The sequence below is a fragment of the Homarus americanus genome, unplaced genomic scaffold (genome assembly GCF_018991925.1).
Source record: "Homarus americanus isolate GMGI-L3 unplaced genomic scaffold, GMGI_Hamer_2.0 scaffold32871, whole genome shotgun sequence".
NCBI classification, from domain to species: Eukaryota; Metazoa; Arthropoda; class Malacostraca; order Decapoda; family Nephropidae; genus Homarus; species Homarus americanus.
Window position 1 is genome coordinate 5,843,687 of NW_024748870.1, and position 26,392 is coordinate 5,870,078.

The 26,392-nt window shown below is 40.1% G+C and overlaps 1 protein-coding gene across 3 annotated transcripts in view; it reads left to right on the top strand.

Annotated features, from left to right (window-relative positions):
- Positions 1 to 16,219: 16,219 nt before the first annotated feature.
- Positions 16,220 to 26,392, top strand: part of LOC121853151 (SHC SH2 domain-binding protein 1 homolog B-like) — a 35,482-nt gene continuing 25,309 nt past the window's right edge. Inside the window, exons 1-4 of one of the 3 annotated variants that reach the window (XM_042347100.1) lie at positions 16,232 to 16,310; positions 16,536 to 16,622; positions 18,475 to 18,666; positions 21,837 to 21,985. In XM_042347100.1, coding sequence (XP_042203034.1) covers positions 16,595 to 16,622; positions 18,475 to 18,666; positions 21,837 to 21,985 — 369 coding nt within the window. In that variant the 5' untranslated portion in view covers positions 16,232 to 16,310; positions 16,536 to 16,594. Of the gene's footprint in view, positions 16,311 to 16,535; positions 16,623 to 18,474; positions 18,667 to 21,836; positions 21,986 to 26,392 lie in introns of all 3 variants that reach the window. The other 2 variants (XM_042347101.1, XM_042347102.1) reach the window with 2 other exon arrangements.

Consider the following 26,392-nt stretch of genomic DNA (forward strand, 5'->3'; position numbering starts at 1 on the left):
ATTATCTATTTTCTTATTTTCAGTTTTCTTATTCTTCATCTTTCTTACAGTAAGCTCACGTTAATGGTTAACTTGTGGGCCGGTTCAGTCGTCCATCTCTCTCTCTCTCTCTCTCTCTCTCTCTCTCTCTCTCTCTCTTCATCTTTTACTTATCTCTCTCTCTCTCTCTAATTCCCGTACTTATACTATATATCTTGTTATTCCTCTTCCTCATGCCCTTCTTAACCATATTCTTGTTTTCCTCTACTTCTCAGCATCTTATTCTTATCCTCTCATTCTTGTTCTTCCTCTCCTTCTATCCACTGGTATCCTTATTCTCTCCCTCACTCCATATTCTCCTCAGTTCATCCCGTTTTAATTACATATATTTAATAGATCTTACATCACCCAGCGTAAGGAAATTCGGAGACACGTTATTATAGGATCACCTGTAGATTAGACACCCCAGCTTATTACACCTGAACATTAATTATCATAAAGTCGAATGGGGTATTAGGTTAGGTTAGGTTAGGTTAGGTTAGGTTAGTTTAGTGTTAGTGTTTGTGTGGTTAATCTCCAGGTGATTTATTTTCGCCTTACCATCAACTTAACGTATCTCTCAATATGATCTTCCAACACAAAATGTCGTTTCCTCTGTTGCTCATTATGCAGATTGAAACATCGCATTTTTGCCATATTACCTTCGGTCTCTGCCTCATATTATGTAGATCTGGGCGTTGTTAATAATTTATACAAGAAGACTCCCACCACGGGATATCTTGTTGCCGGGGTGGTGCTCTCTCTCTCTCTCTCTCTTCTATGTATGTATGTGTGTGTGTGTGTGTGTGTGTGTGTGTGTGTGTGTGTGTGTGTGTCTGGTCAAGTGTATGTTCCTGCGTATGCTTGTGTACACTCGCTACAAAAAGTATCCAAGTTTTTCGCGACACAATATGACACAACGGACGAAGGATTTTGACAACCCTACCGAGACAACAGGAGTCGCAGTGTTCATTGTGATATCTATCGGTCCCCCACCTTGCAGATACTTCCTGTAGCGAGTGTATAACCTGAAGGTGAACTCGACGGTGATTTGAACTACTACTGGAGGACGGTGAAGGGAGTACCGGGATGAGACTTGACATCTTCTTGACCTAAACATCTGTGGCAAGTACCAACTGAAGCGTCGTAACCTGCCATGACATGAAGAGACGACGAAAAATAAAACCCTCAGTGAATTGAGGTTCTGATAGAAGATGGTGGTGGTGGTGGTGGTGAGGGGATGATAGTGGTGGTGATGGTGGTGGTGAGGGTGGTGAGGGGGACGATAGTGGTGGTGATGGTGGTGGTGGTGGTGGTGAGGGGGACGATAGTGGTGGTGGTGGTGGTGGTGGTGGTGACGGTGATGATGATGATGATGATGATGATGATGATGATGATGATGGTGATGGTGTTGATGTTAATGATGATGATGATAATGGTGTTGATGTTAATGATGATGATGGCGGCGATGGTGGCAATTACCCGTCAATCCTACAACAATAAAGGGTGTTTCTAGAACGTAGTATCCACATATGATAATGACACATGAAAGACAAGATTAAAGTAAAGTTTGACCTTAACTACAATATACATTTCTAGTTTCCAACATAAGCAACATGATACGCATCCATAGTGCTTAAAGGACCAGTAAATTAAACACGGCGGGATAATACCATTGACTTTGTACAGTGTTTGGTCGCGTTTGATGATAACTCCTCTCTTTTTATCTATCTATCTGTCTGTCTGTCTGTCTGTCTGTCTGTCTGTCTCATAAAATTCTCAGGTAGAAACAAACTATATATAAACCAGGTGCAACTCACTTTAAAGACCAAACATAACCCATTATTTTTCTCTGTGTTATTACTGTCACTTCCCTCGCCTACTTCCCCATCCCCGAGAAACCGTATTAGAGGGTTTATACAAAATTGGCCCCCTTGGCTTATTAGACCTCATACCGTAATAGGCCCTATAGTCTTAATATTATCCCCCGTGCTGATTGGGGTCGACAAACCTAACCCAACGTTTCTTGATTAATAGGGTTTAAACCCGATTGAGATTAAGATTCATTAGGGTTTAAATCTAAGACTAGAGGCCATTAGGACTTGAGGCCACATATGACAAGTCACTTATTCGAGCAGGAAAGAGGTGATTTCCAGAGAGATGTGACGAGGGCAAGTAACACCAAGTAACATACAGCTTTAAAACTCATTCAGTTGTTACCGTTTCTCTTGTTGATCTTCTAGATTTTTTTTGGGGGGAGAGCAAATTTTTGTTTACTTTTCATCTCGGTGCGCACTGTGAGGTTGTTTTGGTTTCTTAACAGCTTTCTATATCTCATTTCATGGTGAGATTAGGGTTTTATTTTCTGTAAATTCCTCGAGTCTTGTTTCCTTGTTGCTTAGCATTGTCTTCTTTTGGGGGAGGGGAGGGGGGCACTCACGCGATCTCATACTGGTCTCTTATCTAACTTGTATATCTTAGGTAATGTTTAGTGTGATTATTTTTGTGTGTTTTAGCAATGTTTCGGGTCCTTGTGTTTTCCTGTGGCTCTCTCATCATCTCTGAAATACAATGAAAAAAATCGTTTGCACTCGAACAAAAAATTCACTGTGACTTCCTCACGTATTTTTAATCTGAGTCAACGTATTTTATATAGAATAGGTAATGTATTTTTGGTAGTTAGATTCTATACATTACTCAAATTAATTGCCTCGTTTGGATGTCAGTAGTGTCGTTGACTCTAACAATGTGTCTCTGAGGTTGTTATAACTTCCAGGCTTCGTCGAAGTTGTTATTGGTGTTGTAGTTGATGTGTTTAAGCTTGGTTTATTGTTGTTATTATTGATAATAATTGCATAACTTAGTTCCTTGTACGTGGTGTAACTGTTGTGTGGTGTGACTGGTGTGTGGTGTGACTGGTGTGTGGTGTGACTGTTGTGTGGTGTGACTGTTGTGTGGTGTATCTGTTGTGTGGTGTAACTCTTGTGTGGTATAACTGTTGTATGACTGTTGTGTGGTGTAACTCTTGTGTGGTGTGACTGTTGTGTGGTGTATCTGTTGTGTGGTGTAACTCTTGTGTGGTGTATCTGTTGTGTGGTGTAACTCTTGTGTGGTATAACTGTTGTATGACTGTTGTGTGGCAGCTATCCAACAGTCTGTCTTAGTGTATAAAGGACACCCAACAGACTGGGTTATGCTTCACCTGACAATCTTCCTTCAGTGTTCCGTGTCTCTTTTGCCTCTGTCTCCCACTCTGACCAAATTATCTCTCAGTTCAAGACAGTGTCACCGAGAGGAATTGGTAGTCAAGAGGCTGATGTCAGAGCACTTGACTCAGTGAGAAGACAGATTGAATAAAATCTTTGTACGTATAGGGGAGGGAGATGTATGGGTGTTTGTGTAGGGGGGTTAGGTGTGTGGAGGGGGGGTTAGGTGTGTGTAGGGGGAATGTGTTCGGGGAGGGATGTGTGTGTGTGTGTGTGTGCTGGTAAATGGGTGAGGCTCGTAAGGTGGAAAATGAATGAGAGAGAGAAGATGGAGGATGGGAAGAACTGGATGCAAAAATAGAAAAGAGTGCAATTGACAAATAGATAGACAAACGAGCAGATATTATACAGTAGATACACCTTTTTACTTCAGACATGGTAGTAGTAGAAGTAGTATAAAGTTAAGTAGTAGTAGTAGTAGTAGTAATATTAAGGTAATAAAATGGCGGCGAAGGGGTGGCTATTGGGGGAGGCTGGAGGCCACGATGTAAAAAAAAAGTAGTAGTAGTAGCAGCACCTTCGCCGCCATTTTATTACCTTAATATTAAATACCCTAATACATAAGTAGCTATCCTATCTGTGTTGAATTAGTTGAGCCGCAGATCTATGCGGCATTCAGTGACTGTAGCCTCATAGTCAATATCTGCAGCAGTTGTCGGCATTGGGGCAGAAGCTCTCGTTCCCCTGAGGCAGAGCAAAGCTGACCGAAGGAGAGAGAAAGACAGTCGACATCTCATCCAGGCAGTAACATAACTTCTGGGCTGCTGCTTCTGTTCAGAGATCATATCCGCGAGTCTGGCGTAGAAACATCTTGCACTTGGTGCCATCCCACCAGAGGTTGTGAACACAAGAGGAGTGAAGCTGCCTTGATCAACGTTTTGAATTCTCTCCCCATATGCCCTTCTCTTGTCGTTCTCGTTCCTCCTGTGTGCAGCATCGAGAGCTAGGTTACGGTGACATGCGGCCATGGGATAAAAAATCCTGATGTCGAAGAAAGCTCGCTGTCCCCGCGTCCAGAATCCTCGAGCACTGACGTCAACACGGGCTTCATTAGATGTGTTTGAAGTCCTCTGTTAGAAGATCTCACCGTCCAAAGGAAGCGGGGTCGGTTCTACCATGACATCACGGCAGATTTCCTTCAACACATTTGCTGTAAGGTCCCTTACTTCGTCATGCCTCATGTATATGAAGCCCCTTTTCTTGCACACCATGGCGTGATCGACGGCATAGGAAGAGCCACATACGCATCAGGAGGGCAAACCTTCTCCTGGCCAACCGTACCTTAGTAGTAGTAGTAGTAGCAGTAGTAGTAGTAGTAGTAACGTCATTACAAAATATTATGCAGCCAAATATGCAAATTGCTCATACCAAAAAAAAAAGGAATAAAATCAGGATTTCCGGGAACCGCATCACCCATTACCCCCCCTTGACCCCCCTACCACCCCCCCTCCCTCCCCCCTTCCCTGGTAATGCTGATCGCCTGGGTTCTGGGAATAGAAGCGACTGCAAGATACTCCTCTATATAAGCCTTTACATTGCTCCATTTCATGTCATCGAGAGAAATGAAGTTATTTTAACCTGTTCCTTTTGTCTTATGAGATTATATCGGCTGGTGACCCCGCTGATGTGTTGTAGGTTAACTATTTTAGGACGTTGTTTTAGTAACTGGTAGGATAGAGGCCTCGGTAATATGACCCTCAGCAACGACGTCTTGAGGAACACCCACACCCCACCTGAGGAGCATGAACACACGTCAAAGTTAACGTTATGAGGAAGCGTAAGTCAGTGTCAAGTCATCACAGAAACTTAATGAATGAAAAAGATAAATGTTTTTTTTACGTACCGTTGCTAGGTACCGTGCAGTGAGGTACACCAGTAGCCAGGGTGAGCTCAGTGAGAGGTGTGAGTGTCAGGGAGGTTTAGTATAGATTATATTAGTTAACTTTGATCCATTCTCATTTTTCTATGTTATTAAAAACCTAAATTTTTAGTTATAACGAAGCTGGGAGTTAGACCTTCCGAAACGCCAAGAAGACAAGTATTATTTGATGAGGCTATCAGGCAGTCGTTTCCAAAGATAATTATTACTAGTAGTATTAATAGCACCTTTTCGTGGTAGCATTATTACTATTATTCTTACTAGCATTATCATTCTTATCAAGCGATTCAGCCAGTCATTGCCTCGTGACTCCTTTATAAAAAAAATCTTGACACTTTAAATGAAATCTATCTATCTATCTATCTATCTATCTATCTATCTATCTATCTATCTATCTATCTATCTATCTATCTGTCTGTCTGTCTGTCTGTCTGTCTGTCTGTCTGTCTGTCTGTCTGTCTGTCTGTCTGTCTGTCTGTCTGTCTGTCTGTCTGTCTGTCTGTCTGTCTGTCTGTCCGTCCGTCCGTCTGTCTATCTAATTTGCCTATAATTCACCTGCCAATTAATATTCATCAACTCATCGACGAAAATAAGTCAACATTAAATCATTATGTGAGTCTGTTACCCAGGCAATGGAATGGTGTCAACCGGTGTTCACAGGTGTTTACAGGGGCTAGCAGGTGTTGACAGTTGGTTTCCACAGGTAGTCTTCACAGGCTATTGCAAGTGTTAGTAGGTTTTCACAGGTGATATCACATGTTCACAGATGTTAGCAGGTGCTCACAGACGTTAGCAGGTGTTCACGAGTGTTCGTAGGTATTTGCAGGTGTTGACATGGGTCTACAGGTGATAGCACATGTTCACAGGTGGTCTTCATAAATGTTCCAAGGTGTCAGCAGACGTTCACAAGTGTTAGCAGGTGTTCACAGGTGGTCGTCACAGATGTTCACAGGTGTTCGTAGGTGTTCACAGGTGTTAGTAGGTGTTATCAGGTGTTTGCAGGTATTATCAGGTGTTCGCGGGTGTTATCAGATGTTCACAGGTGCTATCAGGTGTTCATGGATGTTATCAGATGTTCATAGGTGTTAGCAGGTGTTCACGGGTGTTTTCAGGTGTTCACTGATGTTATCAGGTTTTCACAGATGTTAGCAGGTGTTCACAGGTGTTAGCATATGTTCACAGGGGTTAGTGGGTGTTCACAAGTGGTCTTGACAGATATTCACAGGTGTTAGCAGGTGTTCACAAGGGTTCACAACCCATGACTCGCCTTTAGTCACACCAACTTCCTAGTACTGTATCAGGAGGCAACCAGGCCCTCGCTCTCAGGGACAGTACGAATATTTTTCACCGCTGTTTCATCATAAAAATAAGTCCTGGAAGCTGGAATCCCTGGAAGTGTGTGCCGGCGTATTGATTTAGTTGACGCGGTCTCCTGGCTGTGTTACTGTGTCTGTCCTCTCACATTTGGACATTCCGTACCCTTGACTTTTAGAGGGACACCCGGGGGCCCTCTTGGCCTTTATATGGATACCCCGGGGCCCTTCTGACCCTTATATGGACACCCTTGGGCCCTTCTGACCCTTATATGGACACCCTTGGGCCCTTCTGTCCCTTATTGGACACCCTTGGGCCCTTCTGTCCCTTATTGGACACCCTTGGGCCCTTCTGACCCTTATTGGACACCCTTGGGCCCTTCTGTCCCTTATTGGACACCCTTGGGCCCTTCTGACCCTTATTGGACACCCTTGGGCCCTTCTGACCCTTATATGGACACCCTTGGGCCCTTCTGACCCTTATATAGACACCTCGGTGGGGCAAATTTGAAATAATTGTCATTAAGGGTGAATGTAATTAATTTCACATATTTATGTAAATGTAATTTACTATTTAACTTTGGTTCAAGTACAGTGACATGATAATGAGGGAATGGTGACAATAAGGGAATAGGAAGAGACATTTAAACTACACACATGTGGAATTTAATATTAAAGGTGGAGAAATACACAACTAACACAACATCCCGGATAAAGATGGAGGCTGCAATGAAACCGTATAATTAAAGACCTGAGCCGAGTTTACTAGACGTTTGATGTACTGACTCGGTAGATGATGCCAGTCTTAGATGTAACAATTTAAATCACTAAAAACAAATGGGAGTTGATATCGACGGTCCTAGCTGATGGTGATGTTCTCGACCGCCACATGTTACGAGAAGTTGGTTAATCCCTTCAGCACTATAGAGGGATAGTAAAGAAAGTCGTGGTGAACAATGACTCTCAATAACCCAACAGAAGCAGGAAATAGTGTCGAGGGTGACATAGTTGTGGAGAATATCCTTAAAATTTTGCCAGATTGTATATGAGCTGTTTTGGTCACACTCAACGTAAACAAAACGCAAACCTGCAGAAGTAGACGCAAGAGAACTCAAGACAAGAGAACTCAAGACAAGAGAACTCAAGACAAGAGAACTCAAGACAAGAGAACTCAAGACAAGAGAGGAGATGAGAACACACAAGCTGAACGCAAAATCAAATTTGTGGTAACAGAACGAAAGAAAGAAATACAAGCCTAGTAATAGAGTTAGAAAAAGGAAAATAACGCCGCCATTTCGACGATTTTCATGCGAACTGTGACGTAAATGGGGGGAAATTCCCAGGGTTCGTACTCTGAGCACCAGTGAGGAGGGAAAGAAAGGAAGAAAGAAAGAAAGAAAGAAAGTGAAAAGTATAATGAAAGTGGGTAGAAACAGAGTGAAAAGAGAAATTGAACGAGAAGAGAGACAGAGAAAAAGGATAAAAGAAAGAAAATATCCCCTTATATTTCGCATCTTAAATGGGTTAATTGTATTATTCTCACATGTGAAGTAAAGTCAAAAATACAACTTAAGAACCTTTCCGAATTCGTATTTGTACCAACGCTTAAGTGAGCCGGAGAGAAGCGTTCACACATCTCTAGCTACGCGAAAATTATCAAACGAAATATGAGGCTTCTAGAATCAGGGAGGCGACACAATTCCTTTTAGTAATTATCACAACAACAGAATCATCGTTGGCAGGTGAGTAAGAAGTAACTGGGATAAATGATTGTGTTCAGGGAAGCTGCGTAAATGGAAAGAGACAATTGGTGAGAGATAGTAAACGAGAAGAGATAACTGAATTAAATAACCTGTTTCGTGTAAAATAAATAAAGAGATTAAGAGAGACAGACATACACAGTAGAGAGATATACAGAAAGAGGAAAAAAAAATCTGGACAAATTCAAACAGAAAACGTTCACTGAAGCTGCTAACACTTAAATGGGAGAAGAGAAAGACACAGATAAATAGAGAAGGGAAGAGAATAACAGCGAGAAATATCTAGACCAAATCATTTATATGTTTTACGTTAGCACAACACTTCCTGGTACGCAGGGAATACACCGGACAGGTAAAGAGAGGGAGAGAGATTAGGAGGGCCGGGTTATACCAGGTGGATGCTTTGTGTGGGAGACAGATTCACCTTTTACTGACCCTTTATGTGAGAGCGCCAACAGTAACGCTAACGGCAGTAAAAATATGACCGTGTTAAAGGAAACTGTTCCACGTATTCTCTCTCTGTGTCAACAACAGGTAAGAGATGAGCAGACCCCCCCCCCTCCCTTCCCCTATCAGTTGTGTTGATGATGGATAACAACAGTTGTTCTGGGAAGCTGGGAACCTGTACGACGGGTGTAGATTCGGGTAAGAGAGATGAGCGGGTCCTTGTCGAAGCTGCCATATTAGAAGCGGCTGAGAGAGAGAGAGAGAGAGAGAGAGAGAGAGAGAGAGAGAGGGAGGAAGAGGAAGGGTGGGGGAGGAAGGGAGGCAGGGAGAAGGGAAACGAAATCGTCAACACTTCAGGTAAAGAGAGGAAGAGTTTACCATGGCAGTGAAAATCAACTGAGAGAGAAGGAAGGAGGTAGAGAAGAATACAAGAGGGATAGGAAAGGGTAGAGGAGAACAAACTGGGAGATAGAAGGAGAGGAAAAAGAAAGAGAAAGAACGAAATAAAGATGAAATGACAGACGATTTAATACAAAAAAAAGAGATGGATAAAGATGACGATACAGAGAAGAGATGTAAAGAATGAATAGCTAAAGACAGAGATATGAAGAGAAATACACACGAAAAAGAGATAGAGAATACAGGCAAAATAGATACAGACAGATAAAAGAGAAAATTTATATATGAATAACTGAGAGAGAAGAAAAATAAAGAGGAGAAAAGATAGTGAGCAAATCAAAAGCAAGAAAGATAGAGAGAGAGGGGGATAAGGTCTGGCCGAGTCACATTATAGGTGCCTCAGGTAAGCGGGTGCCACTACCTGCTGGAGGTTTAGTGGTCAGGTTGATGACGGCAGGACAGTGACAGTGAGTCTAATCATCCTCATACATGGTTAATGAAAGCACCAGGTAGACAGGGTGAGAAATATTTCTGTTTTCTATTGATGTATTTCTGTGTAAAAGTTTAATATATTTATATGTAGTGATTTTTTTTTTTTTTTAGCTTTTTAGCATTAGAGAATTTAGAAAATAATTCCTGATGTTTGTTGTGATATTTCTAACTCATAAAGACGATAAAAACTGGGAAAAATATTGTCTTTCGTAAAATCCGTTCAAATAAAAGTGCGCCAAATAATCCCTCTTCGCTGTGTAGTGAAGAATAATAACAGGACAACGAGAACTTAAGGTGTATTTGGGAAGGTAAACGGTGAATCAAGACACAAATATGAGCATCTACCACCCAAGGAACATAAAAATTATCTACAAGCATTCAGCGAGATTGTGTTTCTGAGAATTAATTAAAAATGTGATAAGTTTGCAGACCGACAGACGACCATAGTAATAGTTGTGAGGGCCAACACACCCATGACTTAGGTAACAGTCGGTATTATAGTCCATGGTGGGCCATCTGGGCCACCTGGGCCATCTTATGCACCTCATTACCAAAATGTCAGTATGAGTTGTTCCATAATTTCCCAGAGCGAAAATTCAATGTTGACAATTATCCTTTTTCTCTTTATTTTATTTTAATATCAATCAATCACTTCAAAGGACCTTTCCATTACCTGAACACAGACTAATTATTGACATTGGTTGTTGTTTCATTATTAAATAGTTAATTTTAAACGGGAACATGTATGTACTACCTAACAAGTTTGTATGTGTAAATAGTACAGTTTCGTTTTGCTTATAATCCAGTTGTTACAAAATCCTGTGTCGAACTATGTAAAATGTGATGATTTTAGTGAGAATAAGTAATGAGGATGAATCTTTATCACTCTTCTATATTATTCTCTATTCTTAACTCTTCTTCTTTACATTATGATCAATTATCTTCTCTACAGGTTTTCATGTGCCATATATTTGTTCTTCTGGCGACTTGTTGTGATGTTACCCCGGAGTAGCAAAGATTGGCCTGAGTCCTCATAAACTGTCTGCCACTGCCACGCTGGGCTGGGCTGGGCTGGGCTGGGGCAAACATTTACCGTCAAACCCAAATTCATGTTAATTATTGGAAATGAACTGATTAAGAAAAGACATCATTTTAAGGCCAGTATCTAGGTTTAGTTCTTAGTGAGAGTTCAATCATGCCTGAAAAGTGTTGATCACTTATTGCAAAAGCTTATACTATATATTTTTCCTTAGTGATGAAGCTTATATAAATTATTTTATTATCTAACTGTTCTGTAGTGTTTTGTGTTTTCGTCATAATACATTTCAAGTTGCAGGGACCTATACTTTGATCCTTGCTGAGTATGTAAGTGGTAAAGGAACACGCATTTGTTCGTTACACTTGTCATTATTAACTTAACTTCAGAACAGGTAAAATATATATAGTGGCGAAGATCTCTCTCTCTCTCTCTCTCTCTCTCTCTCTCTCTCTCTCTCTCTCTCTCTGAGCTAGAGTAGGTGAGACAGGGAGAAGAAAGGGGCTTTCCATCTCTTCCTTTTACGAGCTAAATGTAATACTGCCTCCGCTCATTCTAAAACGTCTCTCAGGAATACAGACACAAAGAAAAAAACGCACATATCTACACACACACGCACACACTCACTCACACACACACTCACACACATTAACAAAAACACACACAAACACACACACACACAGGCAAACACAAGCTGAGTTCGTCATCTTAATGTCCGTGGGATTATATGTCATTATGACCTAGTTATTTCTAGGTCAAGAAGCAAGAGAAGAATGATATCAGGGGAGAAGAGAGTCGGGTTGCAAGGTATAGCTCAGGGCTGACTAAGAATTCATATCATTCAGTGTCAGGATGATCGTCATATTCAATTCCGAGTGACAGCAAAGTTGTAGTAGTAATTTGTGTGTGTGTGTGTGTGTGTGTGTGTGTGTGTGTGTGTGTGTGTGTGTGTGTGTGTGTGTGTGTGTGTAAAGAAGGCGTTTATGGACCAAACATCAGCGTCATTCCACCTTTGACACCCTGAACTAACCAATAAATATGTAAAGAGAAACACTCAGGTGTGATCTATATACATGTTGTTAACTCACCTAACTTTATAATGACACGAATATTACAACATTTCTAAAACAAAAAATGAAAACAAAATTAAGAAGAAAAACAAACAAACAGTTTTAACCCCAATATTTAAAAAGAATTAACAAGCTAGAATATAATGACACCATTAACCAAGAACATAGCATTGCCATTACTGCTAACATGAATTTAAACTCCCTAATAATATTCTGTTAATAGAGAATAAATGTTCGCCTGAAACAAAAATAAGTTTCAATTACTCTTCCGTGAATTATCAAAAAAATAACTAGGTCAATGGAGTGAAAACTGTATAATTTTATGTTCATATTTTTTGTGTCATATATTTTGGTTGACCTCAAATATTTTTGTTTTTTTGTAATATCGTTATGTTTTGTGATAATTACTGTGACGGGACACCTGGAGATGAGGTGATGTCCAGGTGACCTTCATATTGCTCATGTTATAAAACTGAGGGTAGTGTGTGTGTGTGTGTGTGTGTGTAAAGAGTTAGGACAAGAGGAGAGAGCTTCATGTGTTCAAATCCTGCTGTTAGACCTGAAGGTGGCGCTGATGGGGGAAAAAAACGACAAATTAGATTAACTTATCACATACCCCGTCACATTTCCACGTATAGTCCACACCATTTATAAACCACACACACTGGCGGCCTTGCTATCCCTCCGCCACCTCCCGAAAAATACAGTCCAGGTAATTAATCAGTGGTCAGCCAAGGTGTAAAGTGAATGCTTATCCCAGACCACGTTACTATGGATAGGTTTTAGAAACAGAAAGAAAATACACGTATAAAGTTATTTATCCAATGACTGTATGTTTATTTAGCCGAAGTTCATTATGTAACATTACTTATGTGTGTTCTTCCGGCGTCGTGAGTGTTTCTGTCGTTGTTATAATGTTTCCTACTGGTCCCCTGGGTCATAAACGGAGCGTCCTGTTAACAGAGATTAACCCAATCTTGTCCTGTTGACCCTCTCTCACTCCCCCTGCTTCAACCAATCCTCACCTGCTTACCTCACCTGTGACCTTCAACGGTGTGTGCTGAGCCCTTGTTAGCTGAGGCTTACCTGCTCACCAGAAGATTCCTGTAGGTAGGTCGTAATGTAACCTACAGGAAAGAAAGTGCTCATCCACTTGATACAAAATCAAATACTTGAACACCTGGAGGTATTTGAGAGTAAGGGTTGGTGATCACGGTCAGTTTTCACCAACATCTGAGTAAGTTGAATTTTAAGCTTAATGATTCCAATTAAAACACATTATCATTATATTATGTTAAAATCTCTGCAGTGCTTTTATTTGAGAAAACTTGTACGATGTGTCTTACAGAAAGCTGTTAAACACGCTGTGTGTTCGAGAAGCAGCATTATTTCTCTCTCTCTCTCTCTCTCTCTCTCTCTCTCTCTCTCTCTCTCTCTCTCTCTCTCTCTCTCTCTCTCTCTCTCTCTTTCTCTCTCTTTCTTTCTCTCTCTTTCTTTCTTTCTTTCTCTTTCTCTCTCTGTCATCTGGAACGCGGAAGTTCAGAGTAACTTGACTAACAATTCCGTGAACACGATTACCGACGGAGCGTGTGAAGGGATAGCGAACCACAACAGTCTCTCCCTACACCAACAGTTGAAACCGACCACAACCCGCAGCTGCTCCTTCTCATGGGCATACTGCAGGGGCGGATCCAGGGTGTCCTGGGGGTCCGGACCCCTCCTTTTCATCAGAAAATTCCAATTCTTTTTCTTTAATGTAATATTGTACTCAGACATTTTTTTATAGTAAAAAGTAATTACATTTGACATCAGAATATCTCCTAATATCAAGTGTACATGGTCTCCAAATGCCCATGATATTGGTCAGCTGGGTGGGCTCACTGCGCTCGCTAGGTTTTCCCATGTACCTACAAACAATAACTGATTCCTGTGAAATTTGAGAAAGAAAGACTGAGTTTTGTGAATATGGAAGATAAAAAAAAATGTTAATTATCTCTGCTGAAGAAAAGAGAAAACTCAAGAACGACCAAGAACTAGTCAGCAGAGTGAGGCCAATCAAGAAATTATCTGTCAGTTTCCCAACCAGTCACTCGACCAGTCATCCAGTCTTACGGGCTATTATAGAATTCAACATTTAAGGACATAAAAAAAATACACCTGATTATCAAACATTTGTAGAAAACGAGAGGAAATTGGCGGTAAAACTCACTTAATAAAATACATTGTTTATTGCACTTACAAATCTGTAGGCGGGATGTTAATCATATTTCATTTATGTCTCTCTCTTACAGATATCACCTGTCGTAATTGGTTCATCAAGGACAGTAATTGAACCGTATATATCTATTTTCCACGTGCCATTAAGCCAACACCTTTTCAATAGCTGGCTCCACTATTGACCTTCATCTGTGTTAGGTTAGGTTAGATTAGGTTAGATTAGGGTGATTAATCATCTGGGTGAAATAATTTGGATTAATCTTCTTTATATCTTTCTCCTTGATTCATTCTTCTATATTTTATTATCGTATTTGTAGTTAATTTTCTCTTCCACCAACATTACTTTCTGTTTTTCATTCTCCCGTATGTGTTATTCCCTTTCCTTCCTTTTCCACACACACACACACACACACACGCCTCCTAACACCAACAATTTACATTTCTTAATTAATCTCTCCTCCTCCTCTCCTCCTCCTCCTCCTCCTCCTCTATTCCTTATCTTACACTTCCGCTGATAATGTTATCACTGGAGAGCCTGTTGGTGATAAGGAGAGCCGGATGATCATGATTACTTCCACCTCTCCCATGACCGTCCTGACACCGTCCCTTTAAGCTGTTTCTCATGACCCGTGTAAACCCTTCCGGCGTCTCTCTCTCTCTCTCTTTCTCTCTCCTACTGCTGCTTGATAGATAGATAGATAGATAGATAGATAGATAGACAGACAGACAGACGGATAGATAGATAGATAGACAGACAGACAGAGTGACTCATCATGTACAGTCTAAGTATACAAAACACGGTAAACTATTAACCAAATATAGCCTGAGGAAGCCCTTGAGAGTTAATGCCACTGAAATAACTTCGTACTGTTGGGGAGGACCTGATGCGGTCTCTGTTCCTGAGTGCGGACCCACACACCCCTCTTTTCTCCCTCAGGTACTCCCTGCTAATGTCCTGCACCCTGCTGCTGTCGTGGACCCAGCTGCTGTCACGAGCCCTCATCCGCTTCTGCTGACGCAGCCCCTGCTCCTGACCCAGGCCCACACACCCCAGCAGGCGCAGCTGACGACTCTGTACCTGCCGTGAGGGAAGCACAACATTCATCGCCTCCACACACCCTTTTTCTCCCTCTCTTCTCCCACAGATAGTGTGTATTTAGACAGTTGTATCCAGCGACAGGCTCATCCACGCCATCGCCGGTCTCACATGAGGCATGCACCGCCCCTTCTGCCTCACATGTGCTAAGCAACCCTGCAGACAACAAGTCTCCTACACCGCCTGGAGGGAAGGGGGAGTATTGTAGTGGATTTCTCCCCTACAAACGCTGTTTGTCGCTGAGTAGCCGACCCCACCAATTCCCCAGTGTATGCCTCGTGGTCGAGGTCAACCAGCGCCGCCATACATCACGGAGCGGGGGTCAACTACTAAGCCACGCCTACCCCCGCTATTTAAGACCTGACCTGGTGGTGACCTGCCCTCTTTCTACCTACACTAACCAGCCAGCAACACCACACCACCTCCTCCTCCGCCGCTGCCTGGTGGCTCTCGCTCCTCCTCCGCCTGCCTGGCGGTCCTCGCTCCCGCCGGCGAGCATGGCGACCCACAAGCTGTCCTTCTCTGAGCATCCTCACCAACCAGCTCTCTCTACATCACGCTTGTAACCATGCTGCCTTCCCAGCACCAAGCTGCATTGTACATCCAATACAACATGTATATAGAGAGCACATTGTGAGTTTCCTTTCTCCATTCCATCCTGAGTGTGAACCAAACATCTCATACCCCACAGTATGATCTGTTTTGTAAGTCCTCGGTATCTGTCTCCATTACCATCTCCTCACTTTTCTGTTCTGGATTTGATGCCTGCGTTTTGGTTCCTATCTTGTCCGTTGTTTTCTGGCTTGAGTTGGGTGATAAACGTCTGTCCGGCCTCTGCATGCTAAGTGTCCACCGCGGCGACAAAGTGAACAGCCAGAAGACCGAGCTAATGAATAGGGTCATTGACAATTTCGGAAGAGATCCCCGACGGCTCCAATTCCTGTTCCAAGAGTAGTAACCTGCTCTAACTGAATGAACTGTTGAGAAATGTTTGTTATTTTATTCATTTTGTATTTTCCATGTAATTTTTTCAAGTTTTTGATTTTCCAGGGGTGGTCAAATGCCCCCCCCCCCTTGCCCCTCCCTGCGGACGCCCATGATTGTATGGTTGGCTACATTTTTGGCCTTTTTTTTTCACCTTATCGAGCGACTTTTCGGGGTAACTCTCGCTACATTTGGTCAGCATGAGTTGGTAACACTGCACCCGTGCCATTTGGTCAGCATGAGTTGGTAACACTGCACCCCTGCCATTTCAAACAAGGTGGACAGAGAGGACAAGTCTGCTTTATTATTTTACCTCAAACAAAGATTTACCGTGTAAGTATTCAAGGGATCTCTATAAAAGTTAATGTTTGGCTAACCCCACTTATTTTAAGTAGTTATGTGCATCTTGTCACAGGAAATAGAGGAGGATTTTAAACCAGAATTGTATTGTTGTTGCCTTCAGCTGATAGGGGTGTGGTAAAGCCCTGGTGACTACAACTGGGGCTCAGAATATAATCTATGCAATTTGTGTACTAACAATTTGATATTTTGTTACAGGGAATGTATTGTTTTCATGTATTTGTAGTTAATGGATCTGTCGTTGGAGCTGCAAAGAAATGACTGAATTTACTCGGTTTATGGCAAGTAAGTCATTGAGAAAAAAATACTGAATTGTGTCAGATTTCAGCTTGGATATAAAATTGAGAACTGTATATATTATTCATCGCACAAGAACCAGGCATAGTTCAGTAGTAATTGGGGTAAAAGTGGAGCAAACGGTTAACACATGTTCTTTGGGTGATAGTAAGTAATAAAAATGATATGACAATGCAGAGAACCTAATAGAACCTGACCTAACCAATCTTAACCAAACCTACTGGTTCTTACTTAATCTTACCTGTCATCCTAGCCAGGGTTCTTGCAAATTAAACATACTACAGTATTGTACATACTTACTTTGACAGCTGGTACCAATGAAAGCAACTTCTTGAAGCAGCATGGTGTAATTTTACATTTTTTGTGGACGTGAGAGTATGCGTTCTAGCTGACCAGCTTGGTTATTGGGCAAACGACAACACGTACCGACAATGGCAGGTTTTTCGGTGGAATATTTATGCTAAATGGGTAAATTTCTTCACGTGCAAAGTACGTAGAGACATCATTTTAGTGTCATGATCAGTGTTTTGTTGCGTTTTACCCCACAATTTCCCGTATCTTTCATACCCTGCCCACTACAGGTGATTTATGATCTTAGATAGAGAAAAACTAAAAAACAACTTACAATTAACATTAAAAGGTTGCCATATAGTTATTATTACTGAGTATCATCCCAAGAACACCTGTGGAGAAATGAGCGTAATTAAACAACTGGTGTTAGCTGTCTGCTCCACTCTTACCATATCTTGGAGGCCACAACCAACTTAATACTTACTAAGTATTGTAAATTTATGGACATTTCTTTCTTCGCAGTACCATTAAATTTGTGGAAATTATCCTTATAAACAAACCATTCTTATCATGAAGTATCTAAAACCATGCCATTAAACTGTGATCCATGAGTTTTGTTAATTGGTCAAAGTTACAGATTGGCTTACTTGTTAATTCATAAGTACGGTACAGTACTGTATATCAATTCAAGGCATTTGTTTTGAAGCTCCAGTAGTGTTTATAGTAAATTTAGCTAAGTACATCTTAACATTTACTGTAGTGTCATACAGGCTACAGCTCTGAACTGCATAATGATACGAGACAATAAATGAATCAAACCTGCACATTTAATATAGGATCGTTAATAGATGTGGCTGGTTGATTCATGTCTGGCTTTCATCAGAGACACAGTCGTGGACATGTGATGCTAATAAGTCTGTATTCAAGTTTTTAGTGTACTACCAGATTTATTTTCTTTAAAACAAGACAAACTTGATACTGAAAATCCCTTAGTAAAGGGCAACCATCTTCTGCACATTCAACTTGTTGTTTTAGGAAATAAGAAAATTTAGATTAATATTTTAGACCAAACTTCAATATTTTGAGCATTGCCTGTAGCACTTGGCACTCATAAGAGCGATACAACTAACAGAATCAAATCATCTTGGTGTAATGAATATATTTACACAGCCACATGGTAGGTTAGAAGGGAGATCACAGATTTTTAAGGATTATAAGATACATCCTCGGGTATTCCTCTTAAAGGTTTGAGTAATATATTGAAGCTATAATATTTTTTCTAAGACAATACCTGTACCTGTATAGCTAATAATACTGTATTCAAGATCGCACCTTGGTATTCAAAGGCCTTTGCCCATTTTTTTATTTACTCTTTCTATTACCCGGTACAGTGTCTAGTTAACTTTTTTCTCTGATGGCTAAATTATAGAAGAATCATATTTCACAAACATCTAAGTACAAACATCTTGAATTTCATGTTATATATTATAAACCTGATTCATTTCTGCAATTTGAAAAATATAATTACTGATGATCATTGCTATTCCAGAGAGGAAGACTTGGAGTGAGAATCCGAGCTCTATGTTGGAACAAGGCACATCATCAGAAAACAAAATGGCCGAGTCGAACATTGAAGCTGGTACATCATCCAGTGTCGACATATCAGGAAAGGCGCCAGATGTATTCCGTGTTTCCTGGCTGCCGGACGATCATGTTGCTGAACTCACTCGCATCCTCCATGGTAATTATGGCTCAGGGTTTTAGGGCGATTTTGGGTATTTATTTTTCACACATAATATGTATTTTGCAGTGTCTAGAATAAAGGTGATGTACTGACCTTTTCATGGAAAATGTCATGAAGCAAAATTATCGGCATTTAACCCTTTAGAGCGCAGGGGTTTCTCTGACCTGAGTAAAATATCTGCCGTTAGCTAGAATAGAATACCCGGTACCTAAGGGCTACGTTGCACCTCTAAAGGATTTAGAACAATGATGACAGCAGATGGAATGAAGTTACACAGTTTGTTTTCCATCAACAGAGTAGAATGCCTTATGTTAATGTGTTGTCCATATATCTGTTAAATTAGGCTAATGTTTTGCACTTCAAAGACACTGAGGTTTTTTTTTCTTATACTTTGGCATATTGAAACTTTTGACAGGTTGTAGAGGTTTAATTTGTACTGTTCTGTGGTTGACGCTAGATCATCAGATAGCTACAAGTTAATACAAAAAGACAATGTTGTCATAAGTTTTTAGTGAGATTTACAGTACAGGTTGTACCCCTCTAGTCCGGCATTCTGTGGTCCGGAAACTCCCGTGATCCGGAACGATTTTAGTTTGTCCAATAAGTAGATAGGCAGGTTTTTTTTTTTTTTTTTTACTTATCTGAATTATTATTATTATTATTATTATTATTATTATTTTTATTATTATTATTATTATTATTATTATTATTATTATTATTATTATTATTATTATTATTACAGGAGTATTAGATTTTTTGCCCCTCAGGCCCCAATGTGGGTCAGTGACCTATGCCCAGGTGGGCTAATCCCCATAAAAAAAGAACAACAAAGCCGCGGGAAATTAAGGTTTGTTTACATCCGGCAGTTCGGCTGCTCTCTCTCTCTGGTTGTCAATACAGAGTAAAAACATTTAACCCTTCAATATATATGAGCAGTAAATAAGTGTTGCTTTCATATTCTTATGTAGAGTAATGACGAAATGTTTTCATATGTGCACACTTACATACGTGCAGTTTCACTTTTTTTCTTTACCATTAATGGTTAGTTACTTATATTGTTCCATTTATTAACATTAAATAACATTACAGGTACTTGTACTTCAAACAACCATATTAATTTTTTTACATTAATCTTACTACAGCTACAATTAGGGTCTTATTTTCTTCAGTTTTATATGTAGAACCAATCAGTCACTGGTTTTGTAAGCTTTAACAAAAACAATGCCGGCAGCCGTCTCGTCTCCGTGTGTTTTAATATTCCACGTATTATTAATAAATTGTATTGTTAATTTTGCACACACAAACATTAATTCAATAAAAACAAATTCAGAAACATTAATTAAAATATATATGAACAGTAAATAAGTGTTGCTTTCATATTCTTATGTACAGTAATGACGATATGTTTTCACGTGTGCGCACTTACATACGCGATCTCTTTTTGTCTTTACCATTATCGTTAGCTACTTCTATTGTTCCATTTATTAACATTAAATAACATTACTTAAAACAACCATATTAATTTTACTACAGCTACAACCAGGGTCTTATTTTCTTCAGTTTTATATGTAGAACCAGTCAGTCACTGGTTTTGTAATCAACGAAAACAATGCTGTCTCATTTCCTCGTGTTTTAATATTCAACGTATTATTAATGAATTGTATTGCTCATTTTGCACACACAAACATTAATGCAATCAAAAAGACTTTCAGTAACAAACAATAATGAATCTTTTGTACATAAGAGAAATAACGCTGTTTACACGATAGTGCACTTTGTCTGAACGTTGGTGGGCCGTTCAAACCCGTCGAAATTCGAGTTTCCGCCGCCAAAATTTTTAATTGTGTTATTTTTTTTTTGTGTGTTCAAATAGAAAACGTCGAATTAAAAACTCGCGAAATTTGAGAAGCTACTGTACGACATTTAACCCTTCAATATGTCTTCAAAGAGACCATGAAGCAGAGAAAGTGGTGTTAGTGCTTCCAAGCGTAAACACAAGTCACTATCTATCCAGGAAAAGGGTGAATTTCCATGGTCCGGTCCCAGTCAGGTCCCGAGGTTGCCGGACTAGAGAGGTACAACCTGTGTATTGCTGTGCCTGCATATTGGTAGCATATTTGGTATTTAAGTAGAAAATTTTGCACGATTGTTGAAAAACCGAGTACAGGTTAATTAGATAAATAATTGGAATAGCTATGAAAGAAAACACCAAAAAAAATGAAAAAAAATCATATGAGACAATGCAATAGTACATATAACTACAGGGTGTCTCAGAAAAATGTATAAACATTGCCTTAATGGTTTTCAAGGTGATCACATAAATGTTTGTACAGTCTCGTTCAAGATTCTTCGAACACTGCTGGAGACAGCTGGCAGCTCAAGGCCGTTTGTTTACTATAGTACGTAGTATAATATAATACGAAACAACAAAGACCAACCATTAACTTAAGCAACGGGGAACTAATTAATCAATCACCGATCACTTTTACATTCATTCATAATTTTTACTACTGTCTCCAGCAGGGTTCGAAGAATCTTGAACGAGACTGTACATGTTTTTTTTTTTTTACGGGAATTAGCCCACCCGGGCACAGGTCAAACGACCCACAATGGAGCCTGGGGGGGGCGAAAAAAAAAGAATGGAAAGAAATTGAAAATATAGAAAAAAAGGTTATACTGTATTAATCTACACCACGAAGATGCCGGAAAACCAGCTTTTTAAAGTGAGACAGATTGTAAGAGCATGGAAACACAGAAGAAGGCAGAGCATTCCACAGTTTGGCTGTGTGAGGAAAGAAGGAGGTACTATAACGGGTTATTCTCGTGTGACCGACATCCACAGAGAAATGGTGGGCACCGCGGGCAAGACTGATACTAAAGCTGGTTGCCCGGTCAGTGCAAGCGAAAACATGTTGAGGTCGGTTCGTAAGAAATTCGTTAACCGAATTGAAGATCCTTATGGAAAGCAGTTCGTTAACCGAGGCGTTCGTTAAACGAGGGGTCACTGTATGTAGTATTCCACATACACGTAAGTATAAAGACAAAGTTTATGTGATGATCGGACAACGTCCATTTCGGTTAACGTCACGTTTCTAAGAACGTATCTAGGACGTTAACCGGCGCATGACTGTATATAAATTTGTTCTAAATTTTGAATTTTTCCTCAGGGGTGACAGCAGACAGAGTGGAGACATGTTTGGTTCAGTATGTGGAAGAAAGCATTGAACCAGCTGGCTGGAGAGCAATATGGAGACCTTCATCTGATCACTCTGAACTGGTCTTCAACTTCAAACAGCCTGTTGATGTATTTGTGGATGTAAGTCTCAAAGAGCATCATTATGTTTAAATTTCGTCCTAATCTAGAGATGTCACCTTTAATACTGGAAGCTCAGGGTTGGCCAATTTAAACTAATGGTTTAAACCAAACAAAATACTGTAATTTTGTTTTTGTTTTTAATCTATGCCTTTTTCCTTGGTTTTAATTAGTTTTTGGTTGGTTTTTATAACTTACAGACAGATGGTTTTAATGGTTTATAGTAGATTTGGAATAAGAGTATGGTAGGATGAACAGAAAAGCATTGTGGAAGGCAAATCCTCGAAAAACATTTGCTTTGTACAAAGAAATGTATATTCCCTGTGTGTTTGCCCTTAGGATAATTATTCCTTTTACCTGTACTGTACAGTATGTGTGTGTGTAGACACACACACATACTGTACAGTATATACAATACAATACAGTGGGGTATGCTATAACGAATCTAATTGGTTCTAGAACCTTGTTCGTTGTAGCATTCGTTCGTTATAGGATTAATCCGTTCCAGGCCCCCAAATACAACCACTTAACACTGAAAAATATACAGTAATATAAAATTGTAAAAAAGTGCATAAATATGCATCTAAACCCCTGAAATAAAGAATATCATTAATACTTGTAATAAAAAAACAATAAATTAGTAAAAAAATAAAATAAATAAAAATAATTTTTTTTTTAAATAATGTTCGTTGTAGGAGTTTCGTCCGTTATAGCATTTTCAATTTTATAGGTAAAACTGTTCGTTATAGGAATATTCGTAGTAGGATCCGTTCGTTATAGCATACCCCACTATTGTACATATATGCAATCATAAAAAATGTATTAAAAATATTGAGTCTACTCTCAAGTTCACTCCATGCTTTGTTACATGGATGTGAACTACAGTGGTCCCTCGGTTAACAAACTCAATTTGTTCCAGAAGGTCGTTCGTTAACCGAAACCATTGTTTCAATGGGATTTTGGGTAATTGGATCCAGCTCACTGAAAATTACATACAAACTAAAAATAAATGCAGTAAAGTACACTTACTTTGAAGTGTGCAAGTAGACGGCTCCTGGTTGATGATGATGATGATGATGGGAATTAGAAGTGGGGGTGGAGGAGAAGGGAGAAGACACAGAGACTGACGCCTGTATGGTGTGGTGACAGGCTGTTTGGGGCGCTAAAAACTAGTTTCCCTGTACTTGAATTATGTTAAATAATTGTTAAAATGACTAAAAAAAATTTAATATAAGACTTAAAATTATTGAATAGTACAAACTTCTTGATATTTACTAAAATAGTAAGGAATTTAAGCCCTAGAACCGATTACTGTATTGGCGGACTAATACGTCAGCTAGTGTGCAAGCGAAAACATGTTGAGGGGCGCTTGTAAGGAATTCATTAATCGAGGGAATGCTCGTTAACTGAAGTTAAGAATCTCATGGAAGGTAATTCGTTAACCGAAATTTCATTAACCGACGGATCACTGTATAGCCAAGTCCTTGGCTAATAACTATGTGACTGACTCGCCAGTCTTGTATATTGTTACTTGTAATGAAACTATAAAAGTTGTTGAAAAATCATTACTACACTCTAATGTGGCTTAGATATGAAAAAAATATATTGTAATATAAAACTATAAAATAAGAATAATGAAGAGCGTGGGTGTGGATTCTGTGGACTATAACTATAGCCGCACTTCCTCCCAATGTGATGTCAAGACATACAGAGCTGCAGTCACATGTCTGTGAGTCAGCTGGTTGATTGCGTGGCTGAAATGGGTCGCATCGCACAGAGGATGGTTTGAGTGTGGAGGGAGTTATTTTATGTACAGGTAGTCCCGACTTACGACTGCTTGGACTTACGTCCAATGGTACTTACGACCTCCTCTGAACCTTACGACCGTCGGGACATACGACCGTGGCAGTCGTGACCAAAAGTATTTTCAAATGACACGCGCATTTTCTATACCGAAACGTTTCTGTCCCGGGCGAGAGCGTGGCGGGCCCGGGGCCGTGTGGGTACACTCACTCAGTGGAACGCTTAGTTGGTATTTGGCTGTCGTATCCTATACTGATCGCGCTGTGAATTTTCGTTATTATCATATTTAATTGACTTTATAATGACTGGAAAGCGTAAAAGTGAGAGTGCTGGTGGTGCTCCAAAGAGAGGGAGACAGGCAATTACTTTTGAGATGAAAATGAAGATAATAACTCAGCATGAGAATGGAAAAACTGTAGCAACAATCTTAAGTGACCTAGGTTTCTCACACTCGACCATATCCACTATTCTGAAGGACAAGGAACGTATTCGTGATGTAGTGAAAGGAACAACACCTATAAAGGGAACTATAATTTCAAAGAAAAGACAAGGTCCTATTCATGATATGGAAAAATTATTGGTGATATGGATAGAAAACCAGATACAGAAGCGTGTACCCTTAAGCCTTCTAACCATACAGGCTAGAGCAAGAAGCCTGTTCCAAAGCCTGAAGGAGCAGGCAGGAGATGAATGTGATCAAACCTTTACAAGAAGTCATGGGTGGTTTGATAGATTTAAAAAATGCTACAGTCTATACAATGTTAAGGTGAGTGGAGAGTCAGCTAATGCCGATGTTGGTGCTGCCGAAGCTTTTAAGGAGGAGTTAGATGTAGTGATTGTGGAAGGGAATTATTTGCCTGATCAAATATTTAATGTGGATGAGACTGGATTATTGTGGAAGCGCATGCCTGAGCGGACATACATCCACAAAGAGGCGAAAACAATGCCAGGATTCAAGGCATTCAAGGACAGAATTACACTTCTGTTGGGGGGGGAATGCTGCTGGTTTCAAGCTAAAGCCCTTCATGATCTATCATTCAGAGAACCCCAGGGCTTTTAAACATGTCAGCAAGCACACACTGCCAGTGTTTTATCACAGTAATAGGAAAGCCTGGATGACTTTAGCACTGTTGAGGATTGGTTCATGACTTGTTTCATTCCACGAGCCAAGGAGTACTGTCTGCAACAACGGATTCCATTCAAGATTTTGCTGATTTTGGATAATGCTCCGGGACACCCACCACACCTGGACGACATGCACCCTGATGTTAAGGTAGTCTACATTCCACCTAACACTACCTCTATCATCCAACCCATGGATCAAGGTGCTATTGCTGCCTTTAAAGCGTATTATTTACGCACGGCCTTCGCTCAGGCTGTTGCTGCTACTGAAGGTGAGAAAACGCTCAGAGTTTTAGGAGGAGTACAACGTTTTGTCACGTATAAAAACATTAGTGCAGCATGGGATCAGGTTACATAACATTGCATGAATGGAATATGGAAGAAAATCCTGAAAAGATATGTGAACAGTTTCAAAGGATTTAATGAAAATTAAGTTATTTCGGATATTTGTAACAAGATAGTGGAGTTAGGTAAACAGCTGGAGTTAGAAATTGATAATGAAGATGTTGGACAGTTGGTTGAAATTGTAGCAGAAGAGCTCAGTAACAAGGATCTTATTGAACTAGATGCACAGAAAATTGCAGAGGAAGAAGAGAGACAAAATGTAGAAGAAGAACTGGCACCCCCCAAAAAGTTTTCAGTGAAACAAATGGCAGAGGCATTTGCTACAATTAATAATGGAATGCAAATGTTTGATGGCATGGATCAAAATTATGAGCATTATGCCAAAGTTGACAGAATGATCCAAGATGCACTTGCTTGCTACAGAGAAATTTATAATGAAAATAAAAAACAAACTGTGCAGTCTAAATTAGACATCTATTTTAAGAAGTCCCCCAGTGCTGTCTCCTCACGCCCCACCAGTGCTGCTTCTTCACTCCCTCAAGATGATCCAATACCTTCAACCAGCAAGTTTCCACAGTACATAAACCTGTCTGAAGAAAGAGACATTGATGACCCACCCAGCCCTGTCTCCTCCTCTGCTTCATCCAATTAATAGTCTCTCCATGTATCCTGGAAATAGAAAATTATGGAGGCCCTGTGTGCATCCAGCTGACTACATTAAAGTTAAGTGCTCAGTCACACTGTATCCATTCCTCATTATTTATTACTTTTACTGTACTGTATCCATTCCTCATTATTTATTAGTTTTACTGTACTGTATTTCATTGTAGATTTTTTATTTTACGACCTGGATTTGGGTCCCTAACCCCGTCGTAAGTCGGGGAGCACCTGTAATACTATTATTAATATTACTGTATTGTTTATCATAGCAATAAATATGGCAGCTCATCCCCATTGCTCATGGTCTTCAAACTTACGGTACTGTACTAGCGATTTTGGAGTAATTTTTATTATTTCATTTTGGTGTCGTTTAGGTGAATCTACTGGTTGCCTGGAAACCAGATAACTGGGGTTCTCCTGTACATATATAATATACAGTATGATGACATGGGGGAGAAGGTTATTTCACTGTAGTTACAG